Source organism: Oncorhynchus mykiss, chromosome 19 (assembly GCF_013265735.2).
Source record: "Oncorhynchus mykiss isolate Arlee chromosome 19, USDA_OmykA_1.1, whole genome shotgun sequence".
Lineage (NCBI taxonomy): Eukaryota > Metazoa > Chordata > Actinopteri > Salmoniformes > Salmonidae > Oncorhynchus > Oncorhynchus mykiss.
Genome location: NC_048583.1, coordinates 54,785,658 through 54,803,984, shown reverse-complemented (window position 1 = coordinate 54,803,984; position 18,327 = coordinate 54,785,658). Strand labels below are relative to the sequence as shown.

At 44.3% G+C, this 18,327-nt stretch overlaps 1 protein-coding gene across 3 annotated transcripts in view; it reads right to left on the bottom strand.

Annotated features, from left to right (window-relative positions):
• The window catches only part of LOC110498124 (unconventional myosin-VI), a 98,183-nt gene that overhangs the window by 11,971 nt on the left and 67,885 nt on the right, over positions 1 to 18,327 (bottom strand). For 2 of the 3 annotated variants that reach the window (XM_036955103.1, XM_036955104.1), the window contains exons 26-28: positions 12,610 to 12,818; positions 12,166 to 12,244; positions 4,998 to 5,158 (exon numbers count right to left, since the gene is read on the bottom strand). In XM_036955103.1, coding sequence (XP_036810998.1) covers positions 4,998 to 5,158; positions 12,166 to 12,244; positions 12,610 to 12,818 — 449 coding nt within the window. Of the gene's footprint in view, positions 1 to 4,682; positions 4,728 to 4,997; positions 5,159 to 12,165; positions 12,245 to 12,609; positions 12,819 to 18,327 lie in introns of all 3 variants that reach the window. The other variant, XM_036955105.1, reaches the window with a different exon arrangement.

Below are 18,327 nucleotides of genomic sequence, written 5' to 3'. Positions count from 1 at the left end.
GGCCTCCACAACGGTTTAGACTCGGCCTCCACAACGGATTAGTCTCGGGCCTCCACAACGGATAATCTCGGCCTCCACAACGGATTAGTCTCGGCCTCCACAACGGATTAGTCTCGGCCTCCACAACGGATTAGTCTCGGCCTCCACAACGGATTAGTCTCGGCCTCCACAACGGATTAGTCCTGGCCTCCACAACGGATTAGTCCTGGCCTCCACAACGGATTAGTCTCGGGCCTCCACAACGGATTAGTCTCGGCCTCCACAACGGATTAGCCTCGGCCTCCACAACGGATTAGACTCGGCCTCCACAACGGATTAGTCTCGGCCTCCACAACGGATTAGACTCGGCCTCCACAACGGATTAGTCTCGGCCTCCACAACGGATTAGCCTCGGCCTCCACAACGGATTAGTCTCGGCCTCCACAACGGATTAGTTCACAGAGATGGGCGCGAATAAGACAGGTGTCTCGTGTGCCCAAAAAAATGATATATTTGTTTTATACATAGTACCAGTCAAAAGTTTGGAGACACCTACTCATTCAAGGGTTTTCTAATTTTTTTGTACTATTGTCTACATTGTGGAGTAATAGTGAAGACATCAAAACTATGAATAAACACAATTGGGATCAAAAAGTAACCAAACAGGTGTTAAATCAAAATATATTTTATATTTGAGATTCTTCAAATAGGCACTCTGTCTTGACAGCTTTGCACACGCTTGCCATTCTCTCAACCAGCTTCACCGGGAATGCTTTTCCAAAAGTCTAGAAGGAGTTCCCACATATGTTAAGCACCTGTTGGCTGCTTTTCCTTCACTCCGCGGTCCGGCCCATCCCAAACCACCTCAGTTTGGTTGAGGTCGGAGGATTGTGGAGGCCAGGTCATCTGATGCAGCACTCCATCACTCTCCTTTCTTGGTAAAATAACCCTTACACAGCCTGGAGGTGTGTTGGGTCATTATCCTGTTGAAAAACCAATGATAGCCCCAATAAGCCCAAACCAGATGGGATGGCGTATCACTGCAGAATGCTCTGATAGCCATGCTGGATAAGTGTGCCTTGAATTCTAAATAAATCACTGACGGTGTCACCATCAAAGCACCCCCACACCATAACACCTCCTCCTCCATGCTCTACGTGGGAAATACACATGCGGAGATCATCCGTTCACCCACACCGCTCTCACTAAGACATGGCGGTTGGAACCAAAAATCTCCAATTTGGACAAATTTCCACCAGTCTAATGTCCATTGCTTGTGTTTCTTGGCCCAAGCAAGACTCTTCTTCTTATTGGTGTCCTTTAGTAGTGGTTTCTTTGCAGAAATTCGTCCATGAAGGCCTGATTCACAGTCTCCTCTGAACAGCTGATGTTGAGATGTGTCTGTTACTTGAACTCTGTAAAGCATTTATTTGGGCTGCAATTTGAGGCTGGTAACTAATGAACTCATCCTCTGCAGCAGAGGTAACTCTGCGTCTTCCATTCCTGTGATGGTCCTCATGAGAGCCAGTTTCATCTTAGCGCTTGCTGCTTTTTGCGACTGTACCTGAATAAACTTTCAAAGTTCTTTACATTTTCTGGATTGACTGACCTTCATGTCTTAAAGTATTGATGGACCGTCATTTCTCTTTGCCTATTTGAGCTGCTCGTCATAATATGGACTTGGTCTTTTACCAAATAGGGCTATGATCTGTATGCCACCCTTACCTTGTCACAACACAACTGATTAGCTCAAACGCATTAAGGAAAGACATTCCAAAAATAACATTTTAAGGCGGCACACCTGTTAATTTAAATTAATTCCAGGTGACTACCTCATGAAGCTGGTTGAGAGAATTCCAAGAATGTGCAAAGCTGTCATCAAGGCAAAGGGTGGCTATTTGAAGAATCTCAAATATAAAATATATTTTGATTTGTTTAACACTTTTCCATATGTGTTACTTCATAGTTTTGATGTCTTCACTATTAATTGACAATGTAGAAAATGGTAAAATAAAGAAAAACCTTTGAATTAGTCGACCAACAGTCTATCGACCAAACAATTGACCAGTCGACAAATTGGGGTCAGCCCTACCACCCACCCACCCACCCTGAATCAGTATGTTCCTGGGCTTACTTAAACCGTCTGCAGCCTTTCCCTACCCTCCTGCAGCGCTCTGCTGAGACCTCTAATTCAATAACCCGGCAGGCAGGACTTGGCCCCTATTTACGGGTGGCCCTCCAGGTCTGTAAGGGTCTGTAAGGGTGTCTATGGGCCAAGGCTTTGGGCTGCTGTAGAGGGATCCTTGGGTGTTCTGGTGCTAATCCAATAGCTGACAATAAGCTAACCTCGTGGGAGGAGGGCCAGCCTGGGCAGATAATAGAGCGACAGAAAGATGACAGGGAGAGACAGTGGAGTGTGTGGTGGTGGCAGCTCGTGGGGCTGAGTGCTGGATAATTGACATGTCACCCCCTCAAAGTGCTCCTGGTGTAACCGGGATTGATGGTGAGATAGAGACTCTGAGGGGTGTTGGCCAACGTTGGAGGGATTAAGAGCTACTGTAACAAGGGCTTACTAAAGAATGACTACTGAAGATGAGACGAGCAACTCTGATGGATGTCATGCCTTTAAGGAAGTTAGTTGTGTTCAAAGTGCTATAGCTGTTGTCAAACCACAGCGGACACAAAATCTGATTTTATCCTAAAATAGACACACAATCTGATTTCAAGATTCAATACATTTAACAAGATAACACCCTTGGCAAAAAATGTCTTCATTTCCTATTGCTCACTAGGATTTTAAACTATTTTATAACGAACAAAACAATGATTTTAGGAAATTATTTGTTTGATTAATTTGGGTGATTCTGGTGATCGTGTGTGTATCTGGCAACAAACCATTTATCGCCATTACCACCAAGCCAGAAGTTGACATTTTCAGGGCCATTTCCTATAAACACAATAATACCAGTGTACAAAAATGACTGAACATTGTCTCTGAATCATACATATTCATACACAGGTAACTGCCAAAATAAAGGAAACACTTGAGTAAATGAGGGATACAAAGTACATAGGTTGTTATCAATAAAATGTCACAATACGATGCAGAGCATTCAATTTGGCTGCTGGGGGGCGAGGAGATCCCTAGCTCCGCTAAAATCATTGATAACAACGTGCCATTTTCATAGGAGTTTAATCTATAAATATTTGGTTTTATTTTCATCACCTCTTTTAAAGAGCCTAGTCAGATATTTTTTTTTATTATTCCATGCAAAATGGTGACGTTTTATTGATAACGACCTATTGCAAGCAGGTGCTTCAACAGACGTGTGGTTCCTGAGTTAATTAAGCAATGAACATCCCATCATGCTTAGGGTGATGTATAAAAATGCCCAGTTGCCCATTATTTTGGCTACCATGGCTAGAAGAAGAGATCTCAGTGACTTTGAAAGAGGGGTCTTAAAGGAGCCTAGGGGTTTAAAGTGTGTGTGTGTGTGTGTGTGTGTGTGTGTGTGTGTCTCAGTCACCAGATTTGACACTTATGGAAGATTCTGGACTGGCGCCTGAGACAGCGTTTTCCACCACCATCAACAAAGCACACAATACATCTTGGTGTCGCATCCCTCCAAAAGAGTTCTAGACACTTGTATAACAAGGCACATTGAAGCTGTTCGCCCTATTAAAATACACTATGTTGGTGTTTCACTTATTTTGGCAGTTACCTGTATCCGTAGTATAATAGTATTCCCCATTAGTCACGGAGACCAGGGAGGCTTCCACATCTGATACGTGATGTCAGCGCGTGTTGTGACAGTCTCACACTGTTGTGACACTTGTGGAGTGTTGACACCTGTGAGCGGTGGAATATGCTTAACTGTATCTCTCAGTGACCAGTTGTGAAGAAGTCACTTGATGGGTGAACAGGCCAGGTGTTCAGGAAACACTAATACAATGCTCCTCTGTTCCAACTGTAACTAACCATGACTAAACCTATCATCTCTATGACGGTAGGTGCTACTGATATCACTACAAGAGTGTTAAGACTGAGTACTAACTAACTAGTTATTAAGTCCTGTCACCAACGGTGGTTAGGAGTTAGTTCTACAGTACATCTCAACTGTGTAGTTGATTCGTTTACAGAGGGGAATGAGCATTGTGTGTTTGTTCAGGTAATTGTGCAACGCTAGCTATCAAAGATACAATAGGAATGGAAAATAAAATGGATTTCCATGTCAATAAGAACAAATACAATGTATGACAAAAGCCATAGAATATACATTGTGAATGCCTGAAGATGTTGATGTCCATCAGCACTGCAAACAGAGGATACTGTATGATTAGACTGGGGCAACAGAAAAACCATCAGCCCTATTATACATTCCTGTTTAGATTTGGCACGCAGTGGTCATGGTCATATGTTTCCACAGGCTAATTATCAGACGTGCTTATCCCCTGGCCCTGTTGATTCATGCCCTGGGCGGGGAACACAATGGAGGATTGAATCATGACTGGAACACAGTGTTATTTGGTTCTATCCAATGTGAAGAATTAGATAATTAGCGTATTGTTTATGATGGCTTTGCATGGGCTGGTATAATCCTGGATCTAGGTTGATGAAAGATTAGATGAGGTTGAGATGAAGGATTAATGGGTTGTGTTAGGTTACTGGAAGAAGGAGGATAAGCTATTGGCTAATGTCTTACATGGCTCTCACTGTGTTTGGATAGAGACCTGAGAAAGACCCATTGCTGGGAGAGGGGAGAACAAGAGGAGGAGAAAAGAGGTTACACATGCATGCAGTGGACAGGTGTAGTCTCCTTATGGACCTAAGAAATACAACAGCTATTTTTATTTGACGTGTTGAATCCTTTCAGCTCCTATTAAAACATTTCTGGGTTAAACAACAACCTTGGTTGGGCCCTGTGAAAACCTAAACTAGGGCTTGAGTATTGACACGTGACAATATAATCATACTAACATATAGATGGACAGATAAGTGTGTATATCTGCATGTGTACCTGCGCAGACTGGGGTCCATCTGGGCCTCGTCGTTGATGAGTTCGGCTTCGCTCTGGGCGATCCTCATGGCCAGCTCTCTGTCTCTCCTCTCCTGCTCCAACAAGGCCGATCGCTGGACGTCCTCCTCCCGCTCCAGCGCTATCTGGATGTCCATCTCCGCCTGAACACAAACACACGTTCATCATCGTCACTGCATCATAATTCTCAACACCCCCATCGCATCATCATGAGTCGTTCTATTCCTATATGAAAACCGCTATTGATGTGAAGCATCACTAGAGCAAAGAATAGACTATCATTATCACTAGGCCTCGACTTTCAAAAAGTTGAAATGTAAAAAGTTAGGAAGAGTATTTATTAAATGCCATAGATTCACATTTTCATAGTGATTTACCCGAACACGCCACTTTTAATCTTCAAACACAGCCAATAAACAACTCAGATGTTGTTCTTCTCACACATTTCAGGGGAGAAATCCAGAGACCTCTGTAGCCAAACATTAGAGCAGGGCCAGGGGCTGAGGGGCTGTGCCGGGCCACATCTACCCCATCAGTCTCTGTCCTGGGGAGCGATGGAGCCTCGATTAGCCCTGAGTGACAGGAGGAGAACTTAGGCAATAACATGGCCTGCTGTGTGGTAAGGCCTGATTAGATATATTATCCTGGTTGTAGCAGCTGCTATGAGTCTCTCCCTGTGATATCACATCTAGACGACGCAGAAATGCACCCAGAAGGGCACCGAGCAGACAGAGGGGCACCCAGCAGACAGAAGGGCACCCAGCAGACAGAAGGGCACCCAGCAGACAGAAGGGCACCCAGCAGACAGAAGGGCACCCAGCAGACAGAAGGGCACCCAGCAGACAGAAGGGCACCCAGCAGACAGAGGGGCACCCAGCAGACAGAGGGGCACCCAGCAGACAGAGGGGCACCCAGCAGACAGAAGGGCACCCAGCAGACAGAAGGGCACCCAGCAGACAGAAGGGCACCCAGCAGACAGGGAAGGGCACCCAGCAGACAGAGGGGCACCCAGCAGACAGAGGGGCACCCAGCAGACAGAGGGGCACCCAGCAGACAGAGGGGCACCCAGCAGACAGAGGGGCACCCAGCAGACAGAAGGGTACCCAGCAGACAGAAGGGCACCCAGCAGACAGAAGGGAAGGGCACCCAGCAGACAGAGGGGCACCCAGCAGACAGAGGGGCACCCAGCAGACAGAGGGGCACCCAGCAGACAGAGGGGCACCCAGCAGACAGAAGGGTACCCAGCAGACAGAAGGGTACCCAGCAGACAGAAGGGTACCCAGCAGACAGAAGGGCACCCAGCAGACAGAGGGGCACCCAGCAGACAGAGGGGCACCCAGCAGACAGAGGGGCACCCAGCAGACAGAGGGGACCCAGCAGACAGAGGGGCACCCAGCAGACAGAGGGGCACCCAGCAGACAGAAGGGTACCCAGCAGACAGAAGGGTACCCAGCAGACAGAAGGGTACCCAGCAGAGAGAAGGGCACCCAGCAGACAGAGGGGCACCCAGCAGACAGAGGGGCACCCAGCAGACAGAGGGGCACCCAGCAGACAGAGGGGCACCCAGCAGACAGAGGGGACCCAGCAGACAGAAGGGCACCCAGCAGACAGAAGGGCACCCAGCAGACAGAAAGGTACCCAGCAGACAGAAGGGCACCCAGCAGACAGAGGGGCACCCAGCAGACAACCGCAAAAACAACTTAAATCAGAGACTAAAGGTCAGTGGGAACTCTTAAGACATTATCAAGAAGTTGGAGGGCTGTTTATCAGCGGGCTGTTTAATGGCGCGCTATTCATCGGAGGGCTGTTTATCGGCAGGCTGTTTAATGGCGCGCTATTTATCGGAGGGCTGTTTATCGGAGGGCTGTTTATCAGCAGGCTGTTTAATGGCGCACTATTAATCGGAGGGATGTTTATCGGAGGGCTGTATATCAGCGGGCTGTTTAATGGCGCGCTATTAATCGGAGGGCTGTTTATCGGAGGGCTGTTTATCAGCAGGCTGTTTAATGGCGCGCTATTAATCGGAGGGCTGTTTATCGGAGGGCTGTTTATCAGCAGGCTGTTTAATGGCGCGCTATTAATCGGAGGGCTGTTTATCGGAGGGCTGTTTATCAGCAGGCTGTTTAATGGCGCGCTATTAATCGGAGGGCTGTTTATCGGAGGGCTGTTTAAAGGCACGCTATTAAATCGGAGGGCTGTTTATCGGAGGGCTGTCTAGGTAGGCAGCAAAGAAAGCTGGAGAGGGATAAACAGATTTTTGCTGTTCTAGAGAAGTTGCAGAGGAAACCTTTGAGGTAGGTTGAGCTGGGAGCTTTTATCAGGCCTGGGCCTTTAGCCCTGGTAGATTAGAGACCGTGTAGTGGTGGTGACCTCCAGGAGAGAATCACCAAGGCGATAATAGGAGGGTAGAGGAAGACGCAAAGGGGGGTAAAAAGGGAAAGAATAGGAGGGCAGGGAAAAAGGGGGGGCTGGTGGGTTGAGGGGCTCCAGCGGTCTAAGGCACTGCATCTCAATGCTAGAGGCATCACTAGACACCCTGGTTCGAATCCAGGCTGTATCCCAACTGGCCGTGATTGGGAGTCCCATAGGGCGGCGCACAATTGGCCAAGCATCGTCCGGGTTTGGCTGTCATTGTAAACAAGAATTTATTGACCAAATACTTATTTTCCACCATAATTTGCAAATAAATTCAGTAAAAATCCTACAATGTGATTTTCAGGATTTTTTTTCTAATTTTGTCTGTCATAGTTGAAGTGAATCTATGATGAAAATTACAGGCCTCTCTCATCTTTTTAAGTGGGAGAACTTGCACAATTGGTGGCTGACTAAATACTTTTTTTGCCCCACTGTAGTTGGTATGCCTGCTGGCAAGGTTGGTAGACTTTAGAAAAGCAGTTAATAACACTCACATTCCTTTCAATCTTTTTTCCAGATTTTACAGAGATGCATAGAAGCACATTTAGTTTATTTAAAAAAAGGAAAATACAGCATAATGATTATGGCTCTGGAAAAGTTGTTTCAGGTTTTTGAAAAACGCATTCTCTAACTTCCGGATGGGGGGCTTAGCCCCCCTTCGGCCCACTGCCCAGCCATCCTCCGTTACTTTGTGTCCACCAAAAATACATTTTTTTCCCCAGATGTCAAAAGTGGTCTCCTGATGTGGTTTAAGTATTGTTGTTAACTTAGAAAATCTAATTTAGTGGTTTTCATATTAGAAAAAGTATGATTGAGATGGAAACACAATGTTTTAACACGGGATTGGTGTCCCCCCCCCATGGGACGGTTGAGCTAACGTAGGCTAACATGATTAGCATGAGGTTGTAAGCAACAAAAACAATTCCCAGGACATAAGCTTTCTGCCCATATCAGATGTCTAAATTCTTGTTAATCTAACTGCACTGTCCAATTTACAGTAGCTATTACAATGAAATAATACCATGCTATTGTTTGATACAACATTTTGTACAGAAATGCAATGGTTCATTGAATCCGTCTAAAACTTTGTACATTCTCTGCTGCCATCTAGTGGCCAAAATCTAAATTGTGCCTGGGCTGGAATAATACATGATGGCATTTCTCTTGCGTTTCAAAGATAGTTCAAAAAAATAAATGCATGTTTTTTTCTTTGTATCATCTTTTACCAGATTTAATGTGTTAAATTCTCCTACATCAATTTCACATTCCCACAAACGTCAAAGTATTTCCTTTCAAATGGTGTCAAGAATATGCATATCCTTGCTTCAGGTCCTGAGCTACAGGCAGTTAGATTTGGGTATGTCGTTTTAGGCAAAAATGTAAAAAAAGGGTTGTACGATGGTTATTAATAAGAGAACAAACATCAGTGGCAATACATATCTTACAGTAAAACTGTAAAGACTTTAATCTCAATGGTCAGAACTAGAAGCACAAGCATTTCGCTATACTCGCATTAACATCTGCTAACCATGTGTATGTGACAAATACATTTGATTTGATTTGACCAGGACAATTTTTCTAAGTAAGAGAACATTAAACCTTTTTAACATTTAACCGTAATATCTAACAAGTAATATAACCTAACAATAGGCCTAGACAAGATCCAAAACATCTAAAAATACACTGAATTCAAACATATTCAGTAATATAAATATTAAAGTAATGTCTTTCTACACAATACCACAACTATTGTTTCCAATCTATGAGGTAAACTTGATAAAGTATTCAATCATTTCACTGTGTATTTCAGATGGAGTCAAGCCATTAGAATGTACCAGAGGCCAACAAAATACACCCCATTCTGCAAAAATGTCGAACCACCGGCACAGGGGTGGCCGGCTACTGTATGTACTTGTGGAAAAATGTGATAAATGAGGAAGGAAGAGGATTGATGGAGATGGAGAGTTGAGAACAGAAGAAGAATGAAAGAAAAAGGGAAGAAAGGAGGAATAAAAGGGGGCCCGAGGCTGGGAATAGAGGGCAGAGGAGGAGAGAAAGAGGGAACAGCACATGGCAATACAAGACAGAAGAAAAGGGGAATACAGGGTAGGAGAGGACAGGAGGGGGAATACAGGGCAGGAGAGGACAGGAGGGGGAATACAGGGTAGGAAAGGACAGGAGGGGGAATACAGGGTAGGAGAGGATAAGGGGAGAATACAGGGCAGGAGAGGACAGGAGGGGGAATACAGGGTAGGATAGGATAGGAGGGGGAATACAGGGCAGAAGGAAAGCAGAGGACTCAGTCTAGAGGGAGCAGGGTAGGTCTGGGAAGGAGAAAGTCAGCAGGAGTGATCCATCATCAGCCAGCGATGACCCACTGGGGAATCTGACGAATGCCAAGACCCTGGCGGTCTCCCTGTGAGACGGGGGAGCAAATGACTTTCACTCAGCGGGAACAGTAGTGTAGCTCAGTTGGTAGATCATGGTGCTTGCAAAGCCAGGGTTGTGGGTTCGATTCTCATGACTAAGTCGCTTTGGATAAAAGCGTCTGCTAAATGGCATGCATTAGGTTGGAAGAAAATAATATACTTACATATATAAAGATTACATTTGTAGAGATATCAGTACAACAAACACGACTGGGAAGAAATTAATCCATTGCTGCTCCATAGTAAGAGACTGCTCCATAGTAAGAGACTACTCCATAGTAAGAGACTACTCCATAGTAAGAGACTGCTCCATAGTAAGAGACTGCTCCATAGTAAGAGACTACTCCATAGTAAGAGACTACAGGCTGCTCCATAGTAAGAGACTGCTCCATAGTAAGAGACTGCTCCATAGTAAGAGACTGCTCCATAGTAAGAGACTACTCCATAGTAAGAGACTACAGGCTGCTCCATAGTAAGAGACTGCTCCACAGTAAGAGACTACAGGCTGCTCCATAGTAAGAGACTGCTCCATAGTAAGAGACTACATGCTGCTCCATAGTAAGAGACTACTCCATAGTAAGAGACTACTCCATAGTAAGAGACTGCTCCATAGTAAGAGACTGCTCCATAGTAAGAGACTACTCCATAGTAAGAGACTACAGGCTGCTCCATAGTAAGAGACTGCTCCACAGTAAGAGACTACAGGCTGCTCCATAGTAAGAGACTGCTCCATAGTAAGAGACTACAGGCTGCTCCATAGTAAGAGACTACTCCATAGTAAGAGACTACAGGCTGCTTGCTCCATGATAAGAGACTACTCCATAGTAAGAGACTGCTCCATAGTAAGAGACTACAGGCTGATCCATAGTAAGGGGCTGCTCCATAGTAAGAGACTACAGGCTGCTCCATGGTCAGAGACTACTCCATAGTAAGAGACTACAGGCTGCTTGCTCCATGATAAGAGACTACTCCATAGAAAGAGACTACAGACTGCTCCATAGTAAGAGACTACAGGTTGCTCCATAGTAAGAGAATACTCCATAGCAAGAGACTACAGGCTGCTCTATAGTAAGAGACTACAGGCTGTTCCATAGTAAGAGACTACTCCATAGCAAGAGACTATAGGCTGCTCCATGATAAGAGACTACTCCATATCAAGAGACTACTCCATAGCAAGAGACTACAGGCTGCTCCATAGTAAGAGACTACAGGCTGTTCCATAGTAAGAGACTACTCCATAGCAAGAGACTACAGGCTGCTCTATAGTAAGAGACTACAGGCTGTTCCATAGTAAGAGACTACTCCATAGCAAGAGACTACAGGCTGCTCCATAGCAAGAGACTATAGGCTGCTCCATGATAAGAGACTACTCCATATCAAGAGACTACTCCATAGCAAGAGACGACTCCATAGCAAGAGACTACAGGCTGCTCCATAGCAATAGACGACAGGCTGCTCCATAGCAAGAGACGACAGGCTGCTCCATAGCAAGAGACGACAGGCTGCTCCATAGTAAGAGACTACTCCAAAGTAAGAGACTACTCCATAGTAGGAGACTACTCCATAGTAAGAGACGACAGGCTGCTCCAAAGTAAGAGACGACAGGCTGCTCCATAGTAAGAGACTACTCCAAAGTAAGAGACTACTCCATAGTAAGAGACTACTCCATAGTAAGAGACTACATGCTGCTCCATAGCAAGAGACTACATGCTGCTCCATAGTAAGAGACTACTCCATAGTAAGAGACTACATGCTGCTCCATAGTAAGAGACTACTCCATAGCAAGAGACTACATGCTGCTCCATAGTAAGAGACTACTCCATAGCAAGAGACTACATGCTGCTCCATAGTAAGAGACGACAGGCTGCTCCATAGCAAGAGAGTACTCCATAGTAAGAGACGACAGGCTGCTCCATAGTAAGAGACTGCAGGCTGCTCCATAGCAAGAGAGTACTCCATAGTAAGAGACTACTCCATAGCAAGAGACTACTCCATAGCAAGAGACTACTCCATAGACTACTCCATAGTAAGAGACTACTCCATAGCAAGAGACTACATGCTGCTCCATAGTAAGAGACTACATGCTGCTCCATAGTAAGAGACGACAGGCTGCTCCATAGTAAGAGACAAAAGGCTGCTCCAGAGTAAGAGACGACAGGCTGCTCCATAGCAAGAGACTACAGGCTACTATCAGGTAAAAGGGTCAATATGTGATGAAGTGGGCAGTGTTGGAGTGTCTTGTAGGAGGAGAAGGGTAACAAAGCTCTCCTTTTCCACAAAAAGGTCACTTCATTGGGGTCACAAACCTGCATAATCTTCTTTTCTTCCTCCCTCCTCTTCCTCTCCTCCTCCTCCTGCTTCCTCTTATGCTCCATCTCTGATTTCCTAATGAGAGGGGGCAGGGACGACAGAGGTGGTTAATGCTCTTATAAGGGCAAAGTGCCATGTTACTTTAGATCACAGATGGACATGCCTCTGCCTGATCAATGTTCTCAATGACATGATCAAACCATGAACCATGTATAAGCTCAGTCTCTGAGCATGAACTCTGGACATATCCTGTTGGGGGTTTCTTTAAAATTGAGAGGTCATCATGCCAATGACACCAACCAAAATATGAAGGGCTGCTTTGTTGCACTTGTGCAGGCTTTTATTCCGGCCCAGCACTAACACACTAGATCCAAAAGCCCTCCACTACAGAAATAGCCCACCCCAGTGCTAGCCCATTTATGTTCCGATCCCCCCCTTACTTCTTTCTGTCGTTCTCCTCCTGCTGCCGTTGCTGGTCGTCCTCCTCCCTCCTCTTCCTCTCTCTTTCCATCTCCTCTTCGATGCGCCGCAGCCTCTCCATCTCGTCTTCCTCCTGCTTCTTCTTCTGCATGGAGGAGAGCAGCTGCTCCAAGCTCTTCACCAGCCCCTGGTACTCCTGGTCAATCTCCTTCCTGGTCATCACTGTGGCCTAAAGGAGGGGGCATAGGTCAAAGGTCATAGGAGTGGTGTCCTAGGCCTATTCCCCCCAAAAACAATAGGCTAAAACCAGAATTATTTGGACCTGTCTGTCATACAGTATGTCATGGTCAGTATTATAAACATATACAGTGCATTTGGAAAGTATTCAGACCAGTTTACCTATTCCACATTTTGTTACGTTACAGCCTGATTCTCAAATGGATTAAATAAAAAATGTTCCTCATCAATCTACACACCATACCCCACAATGACAAAGTGAAAACAGGTTTCCTCGAAATGTTTGCAAATGTATTAAAAATAAAACAGAAGTACTTTATTTACGTAAGTATTCAGACCCTTTGCTATGACACTCGAAATTGAGCTCAGGTGCATCATGTTTCCATTGATCATCCTTGAGATGTTTCTACAACTTGATTGGAGTCCACCCATGGTAAATTCAATTGATTGGACATGATTTGAAAAAGGCACACACCTGTCTATATAAGGTCCCACAGTTGACAGTGCATATCAGAGCAAAAACCAGGCCACGAGGTCGAAGGAATTGTCCGAAGAGGTCCGGGGCAGAATTGTGTCAAGGCACAGATCTGGGGAAGGGTACCAAAACATTTCTGCAGCATTAAAGGTCCCCAACAACACAGGGGCCTCCATCATTCTTAAATGGAAGAAGTTTGGAACCACCATGATGGTCACTCTGAAAGAGCAACAGAATTCCTCTGTGGAGATGGGAGAACCTTCCAGAAAGACAAACATCTCTGCAGCACTCCACCAATCAGGCCTTTATGGTAGAGTGGCCAGACGGAAGCCACTCCTCAGTAAAAGGCACATAACAGCTCACTTTGAGTTTGCAAAAAGGCACCTAAAGGACTTTCAGAGCATGTGAAACAAGATTCTCTGGTCTGATGAAACCAAGATTGAACTCTTTGGCTAGAACCTCAGACTGGGGCGAAGGTTCATCTTCCAACATGACAACGACCCTAAGCAAACAGCCAAGACAACGCTGGAGTGACTTTGGGACAAGTCTCTGAATGTCCTTGAGTGGCCCAGCCAGAGCCCGGACTTGTACCCGATCTAACATCCTGAAAATAGCTATGCAGTGATGCTCCCCATCCAACCGGACAAATCTTGAGAGAATAAATGGGAGAAACTCCCCAAGCACACGTGCTAAGCTTATAGCGTCATACCCAAGAAGACTGTAAGGCTGTAATCACTGCCAAATGTGCTTTAAAACTTCTTAGGGCTGAAATCCCGTTAACGGGATCGATACGACAACAGCCAGTGAAAGTGCAGGGCGCAAAATTCAAAACAACAGAAATCTCATAATTAACATTCCTCAAACATACAAGTATCTTATACCATTTTAAAGGTAATCTTGTTGTTAGTCCCACCACAGTATCCGATTTCAAATAGGCTTTACAGTGAAAACACCACAAACCATTATGTTAGGTCAGAGCCAAGCCACAGAAAAACACAGCCATTTTTCCAGCCAAAGAGAGGAGTCACAAAAATCAGAAATAGAGATAATATGAATCACTAACCTTTGATGATCTTCATCAGATGACACTCATAGGACTTCATGTTACACAATACATTAATGTTTTGTTTGATAAAGTTCATATTTATATCAAAAAATCTCAGTATACATTGGCACATTATGTTCAGTAGTTCCAAAAACATCCAGTGATTTTGCAGAGAGCCACATCAATTTACAGAAATACTCATTATAAGTGTTGATGAAAATACAAGTGTTATGCATGGAACTTCTCACTTCTCCTTAATGCAACCGCTGTGTCAGATTTCAAAAAAGCTTTACGGAAAAAGCAAACCATGCAATAATCTGAGTACGGCGCTCAGAGAACAAATACAAATATACGCCATGTTGGAGTCAACAGAAGTCAGAAATAACTTAATCAGAATGCACTCCCAGGAATCCCAGTTCCACAATAAATGTTTGATTTGTTTGATAATGTCCATTTATGTCCAAATACCTACTTTTGTTAGCGCGTTTGGTAAACAAATCAAAACTCAAAGCGCGTTCACTAGTTGCAGACGAAATGTCAAAAGGTTCCGTTACAGTCCATAGAAACTTGTCAAACGATGTATGGAATCAATCTTTAGGATGTTTTTAACATAAATCTTCAATAATATTCCAACCGGAGACTTCCTTTGTCTTCAGAAAAGCAAAGGAACGGGAGATACCTCTCATGTGAAATGCGCATGAACAGCGCGAGACTGCTGCCAGACCTGACTCATTCCTCTCTCATTAAGCCCCCCTTCATAGTAGAAACATCAAACACATTTCTAAAGATGGTTGAAATCTAGTGGAAGCCTTAGGAAGGGCAACATGACCAATATCCCACTGTAACTTCAATAGGGGCTGAGTTGAAAATCGACCAACCTCAGCTTTCCCACTTCCTGGTTGGATTTTTTCTCACGTTTTTGCCTGCCATATGAGTTCTGTTATACTCACAGACATGTTTCAAACAGTTTTAGAAACTTCAGAGTGTTTTCTATCCAAATATCCAAATAATAAGCATATATTTGCAACTGGGACTGAGGAGCAGGCAGTTTACTCTGGGCACCTTATTCATCCAAGCTACTCAATAATGCCCCCAGCCATAAGAAGTTTTTAACAAAGTACTGAGTAAAGGGTCTGAATACTTATGTAAATGTGATATGTTTTAAAAAAAAATGTTTTACATGTCTAAAAAACTGTTTTTGCCTTGTCATTATCGGGTATTGCGTGTAGATTGATGAGGGGGAAAAAAAACGATATAATCAATTTTAGAATAAGGTTGTTCAGTAACAAAATGTTGAAAATGTCAAGGGGTCTGAATACAATGTAGACAACATATGCCTTCATAGACTAAACCTTGTTAATCATTGGTTATGATTCCCAATATGTGCTACTACCGTCCCCATTAACACTGCTGAGCGCACCGACTAACACAGGCATTTGAGATAGTCTTTTCAGTGTATGGGGAATATGCCAAAAGTAACATCCAATTCCCAATATCCCAGAATCTCATTTAATTAAACTTTTTCTCATTTAATCCTTGTTTCCTATACAAGTGGTGTAATTAAAACTGTCCGATTCCAGGAAGTGAGAGGGGCAGCCCTCCGCAGTGGGCCTGGCAGAAATCCCCTTGTCTGTTTAGGGTTGTGATACCCTCCAGATCTATTCAATAAGCTAACCAGAGAGACATCGACTCAGAGCCCCACCGCCACCTGCTACCACTGCTGCCCTGGTCACCTCGGTGTCACACCCTGTCTATCAGTGGGGGGTATAGGGTGGATTGATTTCCCTGACGTGGTTCAGACAGACACCACAGGGGGAAATGACAAGCTGACTGACAGCTATTGTTTATGACTATTGTATAATTCAGCTAGCGATGCTACGCTAGGCCCTTAGCGATGCTATGCTAGGCCCTTAGCGATGCTACACTAGGTGCGTCATAAAGGGCTAGGAATAGCATCATTAGCTGGTGAACACAGAGCAGATGCCAATGGGCTAACAGAGGAGCGCAGGGTCGGGCAGATGCACAGAGGTGACTGAACTAGGGAGCGAGGGAGACAAAAAGAGGAGACTAGAAACATTTGCTCATGTGGAAAATGTTCTACTCGGATGCCAGTCATCTAGTCTCCCGAGTGGAGACTGATGTTTCTAGCAGAGGGAGAGAGGGGAGTGTTCGATTAAATGGACAGGAAAAACACAGTATTTCTCAACCTCTTTCCCTGAAGAAATGATGTAAAGTTTGGCAACTCAAATGAGAAATGAAACAGCAGGGACTGTAAAGCAACACAAAACACACACACACACACGATAACATAAGCACTACACACACACACACACACACGTACACATGGATTTTGTGCTGTAGATATGTGTTAGTGGAGTAGGGGCCTGAGGGCACACACTTAGAATGATGTGAAATCGGTTATGAATGCATTGTAATGTTTTTAAAATTGTATAACTGCCTTAGTTTTGTCGGACCCCAGGAAGAGTAGCTGCTAATGGGAATCCATAATAAATACAAATCCCTTACCATATACCGACTGATGTTTATAGCAGAAGAATAGAGGGGAGAACCATTGCCATATTTAGCCATATTAAAGGATTACGGATCAAAACAACCCCAGGAAATGGCTCCCTGACAAGATGACAGGGAGATAAAATGAGATTAGAGAGAGATGTGATAAAATCAGTGGGATTAGATTAGAAAGTTAAGACATATTAGGGTGTGTTCGTAAATTCACTCTCGTAAATTCAGAGCGTTGTCAGATTGTCCGTTCGTAAATTCAGAGCGTTTCGCTCTCGGAGTGTTCAGAGCCACACTGGACGATCTGGCCAAAGAGTAGGGTTGATCCGAGCGTTCTGACCTAACAACGGCAATCAAGCACCCAAGCGAACTGGCTAAAGTTAGATTGATAGCTTGATAGCTACTTCCAGACATAAATGAGAGAACTCACTCTGGATATTTTTCTTACCCTAGCAGAGCTAGTTAGGCTGTTCTCATGCTATCCAGAGCATTGGTGACTGACTGTAACTGTGCTGCTGGCAACAATTTAATTATGTTTTTTTTTTGCCAAGGTTTACTGACACCGGTCATATTCAACGGCGTGTTGAGCGTTCGTAAATTCATCAGTTATTCCGAGAGCGAATTTATGAATGCACCCGGAGTCACCCTGGCCTCCTTGGTGTAGGATGAAGATGGTCCTAGACCAGTGTTCATAAACTGGAGGCCCACTGGCTGAATTTGGCCCATGGGTGATTTTATTTGACCCCCAAGTTTTCTGAGCAATTTCAATTTTTATTGTTCGACATAAAAGTTTGTAAAAACACAAGCAAACCAGCTCCAAGTTATTTTAATTTTGGAAATCTGTTGCAAAGTATTCCCACGCATAATAGAGTGATATGTGTATACAAATTAAGCCAGGTTTGAAATGATGTGTTAGGCAAATATCTCTTTGGGCTTCTTGTGGTCAATTTGCAGTATACAAATTATTAGTAATTATGTTCCGGCTCCCTGACAATCCACTCAAGAAAAAATTGTTCTGCCATAGACGCTGGGTCCATTTTATATTTCCCCCACTAATGGCTAAAGTCCTAGTACAGTCCAATAACATGATTTTCCTGTGCTTTATATGTATTTACACACACTGAGGTTGAAATAATACTGTGAAATTGTGAAAATTATGCTAATGCCCTTTCAGTATAAGAGTTTGAAAAGACGGTCTGACATTTCAGCCTGTTTTGGCCTTACCAGGCAGTAAATGAGTTACAAACCAAGAAGAAAAGCCTCTCTGCCAATAACAGCTAGTTTTCAGTTATCCCCACTCAGACAACTCCCAGACAGTCCTAGAATTTTGCTAAGAAGCTATGTTTTATTATTTTTGACCATTTTAATTGTAAACTAAATCACAGTAATGTGTTTAATTGTTAGTCAGAAATGATTTGATTAGGAATGGGGCAGGGGAAGCTGATCAAAGATCTGTGCCTA